The sequence below is a fragment of the Quercus robur genome, chromosome 12 (genome assembly GCF_932294415.1).
Source record: "Quercus robur chromosome 12, dhQueRobu3.1, whole genome shotgun sequence".
NCBI classification, from domain to species: domain Eukaryota; kingdom Viridiplantae; phylum Streptophyta; class Magnoliopsida; order Fagales; family Fagaceae; genus Quercus; species Quercus robur.
Window position 1 is genome coordinate 30218797 of NC_065545.1, and position 12745 is coordinate 30231541.

The following is a 12745-nucleotide window of genomic DNA, read 5'->3' on the forward strand; positions in this document are numbered from 1 at the left end:
TGGAGGTGCTCGGTGTTCCATGGATGGTGGAACTTCTATCCGTCTAGCGTCTTTAGGTGATAGGTGCCTTTCCTCTGTCAAGACGTGATTCTGTAGGGTCCCTCCCAGTTAGGGCTAAGATTTCCTTGGGTGGGGTCTCTGACAGTGCCTATTACCTTCCTTAGGACGAGGTCTCCAACCTTGAAGTCTATGTGTTTGACCCGGGAGTTGTAGTACTTAGCCATGAGATCCTGGTATCGTGTGAGTCTCTGCTCAGCTGTTGCCCTGACTTCGTCTAATAGGTCAAGCTATAGACGCATTGCCTTGTCATTCTTTCTTTCATTGTGATTGTCCACCCTGTAGCTTGTAAGCCCCACTTCCGTTGGAATAATCTCCTCGCTCTCATATGCTAGCCAAAACGGTGTTTCTCCTGTAGGTGTTCTAGCCGTTGTCTTGTATGCCCATAGTACACTTGGAAAGCTCTTCAGGCTATATATCCTTTGCCCCCTCGAGTTGAGTCTTGATAATTTTAAGCAAGGATCGGTTTGTGACTTCAACCTGTTCGTTGACTTGAGGGTGGGCGGGGGAAGAGTAGTGGTTTTTGATCCCCAACTATAAGCAAAAATCCCTAAATGAATCATTGTTGAATTGTTTCTCGTTATTTGAGGCCAGGATTCTGGGGATCCCATATCTGCAGATAATGTTCCTCCAGACGAAGCTCCGCACGTTCTTCTCTATGATGGTGGCCAAGGCTTTAGCTTCTACCCACTTCGTGAAGTAGTCTATGCCTACTATAAGGAATTTCAGCTATCGTACCGTTGTTGGGAATGGGCCCATGATGTCTAACCACCATTAAGAGAATGGCCAGGGGGCTGTCATCGAAGTCAATTCTTCTGACGGCTGTCTAATGACGTTGTTAAACCTTTAGCACTTGTCGCAAGTTTTAACATAAGTCTGGGTATCCTTCTATATAGTGGGCCAGTAGTATTCGGCTCGAATCAGTTTGTGTACCAACGATCGTGTCCCTGAATGGTTCCCATAGATCCCTTCGTGGACTTCTCTCATGACATAGTCTGCTTCCTCAGGGCTCAAGCACCTTAGGTATGGGCAGGAGAAGCCCTTCTTGTACAATATGTCCCTTATCAAGACAAACCGTGCCGCTTGAACCTTCAGCTTTTTGGCGTCCTTCTTACCTTCAGGTAATGTGCCATCTTTCAAGTAGGAGATTAAAGGGGTGGTCAAATTGCTCTTGGAACCTATTTCCTGCACATCGATGACATCTATCAATGGCGAAAGCTGAATATAGGAGAGTACCTTGTCGGGAATGACCATGTGTTCTACTAATGCAGCCTTGGCAAGATGGTCAACTTATTCGTTCTCCCCTTTGGGGATTTGAACAATCTTGGCCTGTAGGTCGTCCACCCTTCTCTTTGCTTGCGCCAAGTATTTCTTCATCCTCTCTCCCTTACACTCGTATTCACCATTTACTTGGTTTGTGATGACCTGGGAGTCGCAATGAATAATCACACTTGCGGCTCCTGTTGCTTTGGCGAGATCTAGTCACACAACTAGAGTTTCATACTTTGCTTCATTGTTGGTCGTAAGGAAGTCAAGGCAAACCATGCATTCGATCTCGTCCCCTTCTGGAGAACGAAGTTCAATGCCTGCTCCGCCAGCCCGTCTGTTGGACGATCTGTCCGTGTGTATACTCCACTAATGATACTCTCTTACCCCCTTGCCTTCCTCGTTGGTGAACTCCGCTATGAAATCAGTAACGACCTGTCCCTTGATCGCAGTACGTGGGTGGTACTAAATATCAAACTCACTTAACTCTATCGCCCATAGTGCTAATCGCCCAGCAACTTTAGGTTGCTCATCGCCCGCCATAAGGGCTTGTCGATTAGGATGATCATAGTGTGGGCTTGGAAGTATGGTTTGAGCTTGCGGGCTGCCGTAACCAAAGCGAAGGCGAGCTTTTCCATTGGCGGGTACCTTTCTTCTGCACCACGAAGTGATCAGCTAGTGTAGTACATGGGCTTCTGAACTTTGTCTTCTTCCCTGACTAAGGTCGTGCTAATGGTTGCGAGGGAGATAGCCAAATAGAGGAAGAGCTTTTCCCCTAGTTGTGAAGGACTCAGTAGCGGTGGGGAAGGGAGGTAGGCCTTTAGATCCTCAAATGCTTGTTGACACTTGGCCGTCTACTTAAAAGACTTTTTCAGCGTGCAGAAGAAGGGTAGACACTTATCTGTTGCCTTTGACACGAACCTGTTCAGGGTGACAACTTTGTACTTCTTTTATATTCTTTGGGGGGGCCATCTCTACTATGACCCTAATCTTGTTCGGGTTGGCCTCGATACCTTTTTGAGACACCATAAACCCTAAGAACTTTCCCGCCGTCACCCCAATTGCATGCTTACTCGGATTGAGCTTCATGTTGTAAGAGTGAAAGGTGTCGAATGTTTCCCTAAGATTCTTCAAATGGTCCTCCTCCCTTTGACTCTTTACCAACATGTTGTCAACGTAGACTTCAACATTCCTCCCAATCTGGTTCACGAACATCTTGTTCATGAGCCTCTAATATGTCGCGTCTGCGTTCTTTAGGCCGAACGACATCACTTTGTAACAGAAGAGGCCTTGGCTGGTAAAAATTGAAGTCTTCTCTTGATCCAACTCATCCATTCAGATCTGGTTATAACCGGAAAAGGCATCCATGAAGCTTAGTAACTAGTGCTGGGCCGTAAAGTCAACTTGGACGTCGACCCGCAGGAGGGGATAGTTATCTTTGGGGCATGCCTTATTTAGGTCGGTGAAGTCTGTGCACATCCTCCATTTCCCGCTGGCTTTCTTGACCATTACCACATTTGCCAACCAGTTGGGGTAATAAACATCTCTGATGAAGTTCACCTCTTGTAGCTTGTGAACTTCTTTTGTTATAGCTTGGTCCCATTCTGAAGCGAATACTTGCTACTTCTGACGGACGGGTGGAAAAGAGGGCAATACATTCAGCTTGTGTACCATGACCGAAGGGTCGATTCCTAGCATGTCTTTATGGCTCCAAACGAATACATTTTGATTACCTTTGAGAAAAGTTGTAAGTACTTGGTGGATCATCGGGTTGGCTAGAGTACCAATCCTGGTCTTTCGATCAGGCTTGGAGTTGTCGAGGAGTATCTTTTCAAGCTTTTCAACAGGCTCTGTCATTGTTCGATGCTCCTCTATGTTCATGGCCTAGACGTGGTCATCCATCTCCATCACAGCTATGTAGCATTCGCGTGTGACTACCTAATCCTCGTACAGCTCCCCTACTCCATAATCGGTGGGGAATTTGATCATTAAGTGGTAGGTTGAGGTTACGGCCTTCCATGAATTGAGGGTAGGCTATCCCAAGATGGCATTGTAGGCAGATGAGTAGTCGACCACAAGGAATGTTACGTCTCTAGTGATCTACTGGGGGTAGTAGCCCACCGTTACAAATAATGTGACTGCGGCAAGGGGGTATACCCTTATTCCTCCAAAACCAACGAGCAGAGCATTCGTCGGAACTAGTCACTCTCTATCAGTCCTCATTTGTTGGAATGCTGGATAGTAAAGGATGTCAGTTGAACTACCATTGTCAACCAGAGCCCGGTGCATGTTGTAATCTCCTACTTGTATGCTAACGACAAGTGTATCGTCGTGTGGGTGGTGAAGACGTCGGGCATCTTCTTCCTAGAATTCGATGACGAAGTTGTCAATCCATGGAATCTTCGGCACGAAACCTATCAACTAAACATTATAGACCATCCTCAAGTAAGTCTTACGGGCCTTTTTGGATGACCAGGCAGCCCTTGTGCCCCCCACAATCATTCTTATGTCTCTTATGAGCGGCCTAAGACACTCGTTTTCTCATTGAAGAGCCTGCTCTTAGGATGGATCCGTCCTCTCCTTGTTGACGAACTTCTGTAGCTTTCCTTGCCTGATGAGGGCTTCAATTTGTTGCTTCAAGTCGTAGCAGTCAGTTGTGTCATGGTTGTGATCACAATGGAAGCAATAGTACTTGTCTATAGACCTCTTATTAGGATCCCCCTTTAGCTTGTCGGGAAAGTTCAAGACTCCTTCGTCCTTAATTTGCATTAAAACCTAGTCGATTGGGGTAGTTAGTGGGGTGAAACTTGTGAACTTCCATGCACGGGGCTTGGAGCGTCTGTCCTCTCGCCGTTCTCCGGTTCGTACCATCTTCCGCCCCTTGTCCGGCCGCACATCTTCCTGTTTTTCCCTTTTCTTAGGCTTCTCTTCCTGGGCTAGTAGTGCATCTTCTGCATTCATGTACTTGGTTACCCTGTAAAGCACATCTGACATAGTTTTCGGGTCGTTCTTATACAGTGAAAATAGGAACTTACCCTTTCGCAGTCCATTAGTGAATGCCATCATAAGTATCTTGTCGTCCGCTTCGTCGATCGAGAGGGATCCTTGTTAAAATAGGTTATGTAAGATCTCAGCGTCTCGTTCTTCCATTGCTTAATATTCATCAAGCATGCAGTGGACTTCTTATACCTGTGCCCCCTAATGAAGTGCGAGGCGAATTGGGTGTTTAACTCCTTGAAGATACCAATGGAGTTGGGTGTTAGCTTGTTGAACCAGATCCTTACGGGTCCTTTTAGTGTGGTGGGGAAGGCTCTGCACATGATCTCTTCTGGCACCCTTTGAAGGTGCATCAAGGTCTTAAAAGACTCCAAGTGATCCAAGGGATCCTTGGATTCATCATAAGTTTCCACTTATGGCATACGAAACTTTAGCGGAAGAGGAATGAAGTGACGAGCGCTGTGAATGGCGAATCAGTTCGATGGACCAAGTCGTTGAGGTTGCTAGACACCTGTCCTCTAAGGGCATTCATCATAAAGTCCATCCATTCCTTCATCATTTGCATCTCGACAACTACATGAGGTGGAACTGTATCTGTGACGAATGGGCAACTCGTGTCCTATCGTTCTGGCCTGCTTGGGGCGTTGATACCTTCCGGTCCTTCTTGGTTCCTTCTCTAAGCGCTGGTGCCTTCTTGGTCTTCCTCTTGAGTATCCATCGCTGCGTTCTTTTGGCGCAATTGTTCCTCTAGGTCATGATTTGGCGCAATTGTTCTTCTGGCCTGCTTGAGTATCCATCGCTGTGAGGGTTTGGATTTGCCTTTCCAGGGTAGTGGGTCGCGGTTCATCGCTCTGATTGTTGGTGGTTGTTGCCATTAAACGAGTAAGTACCATGCAACTTTTTGTCCGAGAAGCGGTGAATATGGCTTATCTCCTGATCGCCATTCCCACAGATGGCGCCAATTGATGATGCCGAAAAATCACCAGTGAGCCACACAGCCCTTACGCGCTCGCAACAGTACCTGTACAACAAAAAGAGAAGACCTAACAGAGAGCACCGGTGTGATGCCGGCCAAAGACCCTCCGAAGGTCAAGTTAGAAAACTTCTCACAACTCTAAAGTGCTAGAGCTGGAGTGAATTATACATATCTTGGTTTATGAGGGTCTTGGGATTTTTATAGTAGTGTAGGGTTGACATCCGTGCCTTGATTAAGAAGATGTTTTCTTGTAGGAAAGAAACTCTTTATTTCGTGTATCTTGCGGAATCATTTTCTTGTAGGAGTCTTCTTAATTAGGGTTATGTGTGGGGCGCAAGATATTTCCTTATATACTTATACGTGTAGACCAAGTTATGCTGAACCCGTCAGCCTCGCTGTCTGTCAATGCCTTATGATCGTTTCTATTCCATACATTAACGACTGTCAGGTGTGCTCGTCAGTCTTTGAGATGGATCGTCAATTTCTTAGAGTCATTTACTGGCATGTAAGCAAAGTCGTCAGCCATCACAAGTTCGTTAGCTTTACTTCAAAAATTTCTACCTATCAATTGTAGACCTAATCAAAACTTTAGTAATTATTAGAGTGTAGATTAACATTTGTGAGTGCCTTTTTGCGTTATCCGGCTAAGGCTTTCTATATAGGGTAAGGAAGTTGGGCCTGGCTCTCTTCGCAGGATTCCCTTGGAATTAATCTGCACACAAGACCAAACACTCCAAACAAGGAGAAGTATATATATATATATATATATATGTATGTATGTATGTATGTATGTATATGTATATAGTATTATCAAAATAACTCTTAGATTGAGAATGTTGGCAGCAGAAATAAATAATAATAACAGCAAACAGAATAACAAAAGTAAAAATGTTTTCCGCAGGATATATACTAAAAAGAGTCCAAACTCCAACTTACTTTAACCTTATTTTACAAGACCATAAAGTTATGTAGTTTGGAGAATGGGTTAGAATAGCTATCCTCTTGATTGAGATAATAGAGAGTGTGGTTTTGTATGAAGGAGAGAAAAATTTGTCTAGTGATGCATGTTAGGTCTATCGTGTATACTCTACTTTCTTCACTCTCTATTCTCTTTTACATCCCCCTTTCTTGTCCTCTTTCTCTCTTCTTTCACTTTCAACTCATTATTTTGATTCTCTTGGTTACTGTGTTCTTCTTGTTCTCCGTTGTCTAATGATTGTTGTTGTGTTGTTCCCATATTCATGGATATTGTTCCTTCTGTACCCAAGATCAATCTTAGGTGATTTCCCTTTTCTTCCCTTACTTTCATCAACCATTTTATCTGCTGTAAGCGTTCAACCAATACCCACAACGTATCGTTCTGGTCGTGTATAGGTGGATTCACTCCATTACCTTCTGGCCGCTAGAAGTGGTTCCACTACTTACTTAGTGACAAACTTCTTTCCACTTTTGGGCAAAAGCCAATCCAGCCACAATACCACTATTTCTCTCTTTCTCTTAACGACAAACCCTCATAAATCTCTCTTGTCCTCACTTCCTAATATGCATTAGATAGTTCCCACCAATTTCCTACCCATTTTGGTAAGTGGGCATACCAAAAAAAGCATCTCTTAAAAGGGGTTTTGGTAGGATACCAAAACTAGGTCTTTTCCCCCCCTCCACCAAACCACACCCTTTATTCCTCTTTAGTCATAGGTCATGCCTCACTTGCATTGGTTGGGTTGTAGGTCGATGGGGCTCCAGCTACTCCACTTCCCATTCTTTGGCTTCTTCCTCTTCATGCATTTTATGTGGCTTTTGATTTTGTGTTGTTTCCTCTTCACGCGTTTTCTACCACTTTTGATTTTGTCTTGTTTCTTCATGCACTTCATGCCACTATGGCTTTGTCTTGTTTCTTTGTGTGTTTCCTACCACGGTGGTTTTGCATAGTTTCACCTTGCTTTACTTTTGCAGAATTGGAATTCATCATTATCCCCTTACACAAGGGCGTTATGGGCTTTCTACCATATATGGGGTTAGGCTTGCCGAACCCATTTGCTTTCTTTTATCTTCATTTATTCACTGCATCAGGTTGGTCTTGCTAACCCTCTTACTTTCTTTTCTCTTCATTTATTTTGTTGGGCCTCACTTATTGGGCTCTATTTTGTTTCTCTACTTTTGGGTTTTTCTAATACTCATTTTACTCCTCAAGAAGGGCCTCTTAATACTCATCTTTATTCTCAACATTACTCTTCAAGAAGGGCCTCCTATTACTCTTCTCCCAAAAGGGGTCCATGGGCCCACCTTTGGGCTTTATTTTTCATTCTCAAATTACTCTTCTTTTTAGGCCATCACTTAGACTTTATTTGTGCATTCTTTTCACTTTAGGCTTTTAGAATATAGCCCAATTACTATCTCTTTGCTCATACTCTATCTCATCTCTTGGGGGGCTTTTTTGAGCTTTTCTCCTTACAGGCTTTTGGATGCAAATTTGCAAAAATGGGTATCAACAACATTCTAGTTCCAAGGTTTTTAATTTTAGCTCTATTTTGTTTCTAAATTTTTCCAATTTTGTACATGGGAGAAAAAAAGCAAGATTTGATCTCTAAAAGCACAACCCTAAGCCCTAAAAACACTTCTCTGTAAAGAGGGGGAGGCAACTTAAGCGAAGGAGGTTCATAATTAATCTACCTAAGCATAGTTTAGAGTTCTCGTACTTAAGAACCTTACTACTACCAAAACCCACGAATTCTCATCACCATGTTTGTACATCCATCGATAAGAAACACCATGGACACCACTTAATTCCCTTAAGAATCCATAGATCACATCATTAACACGAGTTTCAAGTCCTTTTCTTGGTAGATCAACCGATAATCTTTGTCAACAGATGGAAGCATCCAACCAAACCACACATCTACTCCATTAAAATTCATAGGAAGAGAGTTCATGAATTTAGAAAGAGAAAGGAGTTTGGTGACTAAGGAAATCCAATTGGAGGAAGGAAGCAGCATGATGATCAAAGTTCATATATGTTCATGAAATCCGGCACGTTCAAGGTTTGAGGATTCGCCACTAAAGCTTATCAAGATGAGTGTACGTAACATTTAGGTAGCATATGCTTTCAGGATTAGATTTGAATGGGCTAGAATTCTTTTATGAACTTGATTTAGATCCGTGCCATGATAACATGTTCATCATCACACGATTCATATGTTTCATGCATCATATTTTCATATGTATATTAAGGTTTGTCTAATTTCATGAGGCTTTTGAATTTAAATGATTGACAAGATATGTCTTTTTCATTGAAATCTTGAAGTTGAAAAAAAAAATTTTGCTTATTCGCTTTCAAAAAAAAAATTACTTATTCAATTCATGCGTTACTTCATAAAATTCCAGCATATTTGTTTGATTTTGCATCACATAAAATTAAAAATAAATAAATAACCAAAAATAAAATGCTTTCTTTGCACATGTTACATCATTAACGTACATGTCATCTAGCTAGAATAGGTTTATATGCCTTCTTTTTACACAAAATATGAGAGAATTCAAATGAAATAATAGAAAATAGGATACGATTTATCAAATTTACATATTTAATATTAATTATATGCCATATATGATTATTTGAAAATTTAGAATACAATTTAAGCATATTATATAAATTAAAATAATTTATTATTTAAGAAAGTGCTTAAATGATTAATGAAACCCAATTTTTTTATAAGACATGAAACATATAAATATAATTCACCAATTCAACCAAACTCATAAAACATATAAACACAATCCACCGATTCAACCAAACTCACCCATGTGTTAGTTGAGCTGGATTGGAAATCCGTAAATTCTTGACCCATATGTGAGTTGAGCTGGATAGGAAATCCGTAAATTTGACCTAACCCTACTCATGTAAACCATATGTTGCTATCCATGACTGAAGTTGAGTGCTAAATTGGGTCATGCTATCTGTCCTAACCCTACTCATGTAAACCATACGTTGCCATCCATGACTGAAGTTGAGTGCTAAATTAGGTCATATATGCTATACACATTTTGCGTGTCAGCTTGATATGTCACCAACCCATGCAGAATCGGCGCTGATGAGGATAAAAGATAAGCCTAGTCACACGGAACATAAAGCTGACGGTTTTTTAGTACAATCCTTCGGACATAAGCAGACGATGTTGTTATGGCTGACAGTTATCGGTCAGCTGGCTCTAGAAAAAGTGTTGAATATGCTTTAAGGCTAACGGCACTATTAGACCAACGCCCAAAAAGCTGAAAGAAGTAAATCAAGCTGACGGTCCGAACGTAAGTTTACTTGCTATCCACGTTACATATAAGGAATTGTCTTGCTTCCCACGCTAGATAATATTCAAGGGATCCCTATAAAGAAAAGATCCCGTAAAATACGCCAAAGAAGACTCATATAAGAAAAAGACTTTTACTCCAAGAAAAAGAGGGGCAACCCTTGCTACTATAAAAGCTCAAGCACCCTCACAAACCAAGGTACACATAATTTACCCTCTCTAGCACTCTAGAGCAGTGAGAATAGTTCTGACTTAACTTTCGGAGGGTATTTGGCCGATACCACACCGGTACTTTTTGCTAGGTCCTTTCTTTTTGTTGTGCAAGTGCTATTTGTAGCGCGCGAGGACCGTGTGGCTTACTAGTAGTATTTTCGGCATCATTAGGCCCACTACACTTAAAAAGTGAATTCAGTTCACAATTGCAAGTTCTAGTGGCTACCGACTTTCGGCTAACAAAGTTTGCCAACCCTGAAATGAATAGTGTGAATTTAAGCAGTACGTTATGCTACTAAATTCAAAACGAGATGGAACTGATCGAGTATTCAACATGTGCCCCCCACAATTGGGTTTACGAATCTGATCGAACTTAATTAAATTTCACGTGCAGGAAAAATGTTAGACAAAGCAACGGAAAGGTTTTTCTTTTCTTGGTTGAAAACTTGGAACTGGTTAAAAACTAATATTATAGGATAGGTAATACAAAAATTAAAGCTAATTACGATACAAATTAAGAAGCATAGATCTATATACACATGCTATCATTAATTAACTCAAAAATCTTAGATCTACAACAAGAAATCCATTAGCTTTGTTAGTGGAAATGCAGTGTTAATTGCCTTCTTTGCTTCCTTGGAGCAAGATGAACCCGTAGAGGTAGAAGGCCTATAGCACAAAAAGAAATTCCTAGAACCCAAGTTTATCAACTTCTCCTCCGGCTTCAAACCTGCACCATCCACACAAAGCCGGTCCTTGTTAATTTATTGATAAAAAATGAACATGTGTAGTGGCATAATTAAGATAAGAAGACAAGCTCTGTTAATATATAGGCACTTTTCCAAAATTTTCGAACACTCAAGTGAATAAAAGGAACAATAATGCCACTCTAAAATGACGTTAATCACTGTGTCAATAGTTTCACACAAAGGGACAACCCCTGGTTTTGCGTTACTCACTGTGTCAATAGTGCATTCACTGATGTTAATATAATTAATATATATAACTCAAAACAGTATATATTTAAAATCATCACAAATTAGGCATCAACGCCACTCTAAAATTACCATTTGCAAGTCCAGATCCAATATGAAAAAAGTTCATAAAGAAAAGAAAGAATAAAAAAACTCTGCGTGTAGAAAATTGCGAACAAAAGACTAAAGTAAAAGGAAAAAGACGAAAAAAAAAAAAAAAACCCGAAAAATTCTTTCTACACTCCAACCCCACCAAAATATAAATCTACAGTTCCCAGTTAAGAAAGCTCCATTCTAGAAGCCCAAAAGGCAACCAAAAAAAAAAAAAGGACAGTAGATTAATATATAGATATAACATTAAAATGGTATATTGGATTTAAATAAAAGTTTTCAGTGATTATACAGAAAAACACATTTTTATAGCATTTTTTAATTTACATATATTTCTAAAAATGATACTAAAAATCTCTATTATCTTAACGGCCATAACTTATTGATTAGAGAAAGGTTCTGCTTCTTTTGTATTGCTGTGAAGCAAGGCAATCATCTCTTTCTCATTTTAGGTGTAAAAACTTCATTTCGCGGATAAGATTTTGTTTAATTTCTGAGATGCCATATCGTTTGATAGACAAAAGAAAACCGACACACAACACAGTAAATCCAAAAACAACAGAGGGGGTTTCATGCAAATTCGAGATAACTCTCCAAAAAATGGCCCACTGGCCACTACGAGTCTCGAAGTAAAAGTTGATTGCAATTATTATTGTTTTTTTGTTTTTGCAATTATTATTGTTGAGCTGCGTGGATGGTGCAGATTGAAACTATATTATACGTGTTATAAAGTTGAATTCAGAATCAGAACAAAGAAACTAGGGGTGTTTAATTGTGTATTTTAAACCATAATTTTTTCTTTATAAACAATATTACATATATTTTTATACTTTTTTTACTTACACATATCTTTAAAACATACAAACAATGTTATTATAACAACGTTAACAGCACATTTTTGTTACAAACTCGCACGAGGTATAAACTATAAAGTGAAAAGTTGAAAAACTCACTCTCCAAGCTGAACTGGGAATAGTGAAGCTCGAAACAGTGTGGATCAGTCTCCGGCAGCAAAGGCCTCCTCTTCTCCCTCGCGTAAATCTCAAGCGCCGTCTTCGTCAAATCCCGGACCTTGTTCTCCGGCGATATCACCACATGTATCGGCCCCAAGCTCCTCTCGATCGTCACGTTTAGCAGCAACTTCGTCAGCCTAGGAGATTGTGACCCACCACCAGTCTCCGGTGCCGGTGAAATTCTTCTGGGGACGGTGATGAGGCCTCCTCTGCGGCGAACGAGGTCGGTGTGCCTCTCCGGCGGGAAGGTCTGCATGGACCTGTAGTAGGAGGAGGAGTTCGACGACGAAGGAACCCTGACGGCGCCGTCGCAGGATCGCCGGTTAAACGTTAGAGAACGTGGATTCATGGAGATAAATATAGTGATTCGAATCGAATAGAGGTTTGAATTTGAAGAATGTGTGTTGTGTTGTGTGTGTGTTTGGTGCAGTGTTTGTTTGTTTATTAAGGAAGAGTTGAAAAGACAGAGACACCGTTCGAGAAATGTGAAGTGAAGTGAAAGGTTTTAGTTTTAAAGAGAAGGCGCGAAGTTTCCTAGAAACTGACATGCTTCAGACTGCCCTTCAATACTTTGCTTATTTACATAAATATCAAATCACGTGACTAGATTTGATTGATAATAACTATAATTTAATTCCTGAAACAAAATAAGAGAGCGTCATAAATAGTACTACAATTTACAATAGGACACAAATTTTTTTTTTTTGATGGGGTAAATCAATTGTTGAAGCAACGGTCATTTGGATATTTTTATTGGAAATTTGTATCAGAAATACTAGACAGCTTTATTTGTCAAATAAACATTTTTTTAGTTGTCACAATGAGATATTATATATTTTT

General features: G+C 40.7%; 1 protein-coding gene across 1 annotated transcript; it reads right to left on the reverse strand.

The window, feature by feature from the left end:
* Positions 1-10260: 10260 nt before the first annotated feature.
* Positions 10261-12396, reverse strand: LOC126709953 (uncharacterized protein At4g22758-like). The gene is made up of 2 exons (XM_050410332.1): positions 11846-12396; positions 10261-10537 (listed from the first exon to the last, which is right to left on the reverse strand). The coding sequence occupies exons 1-2, from the start codon at positions 12252-12254 to the stop codon at positions 10380-10382; spliced, it is 567 nt and encodes a 188-aa protein (XP_050266289.1). The 5' UTR covers positions 12255-12396; the 3' UTR covers positions 10261-10379.
* Positions 12397-12745: the final 349 nt, after the last annotated feature.

What these genes read in the sequence shown, in the direction of transcription:
- LOC126709953 (XM_050410332.1), bottom strand. Translation starts at nt 12,254, where the DNA reads ATGAATCCACGTTCTCTAACGTTTAACCGGCGATCCTGCGACGGCGCC. An exon ending in TTCCCAGTTCAGCTTGGAGA is followed by an intron (nt 10,538 to 11,845) that starts GTGAGTTTTTCA and finishes TGGATGGTGCAG; the next exon opens with GTTTGAAGCCGGAGGAGAAG.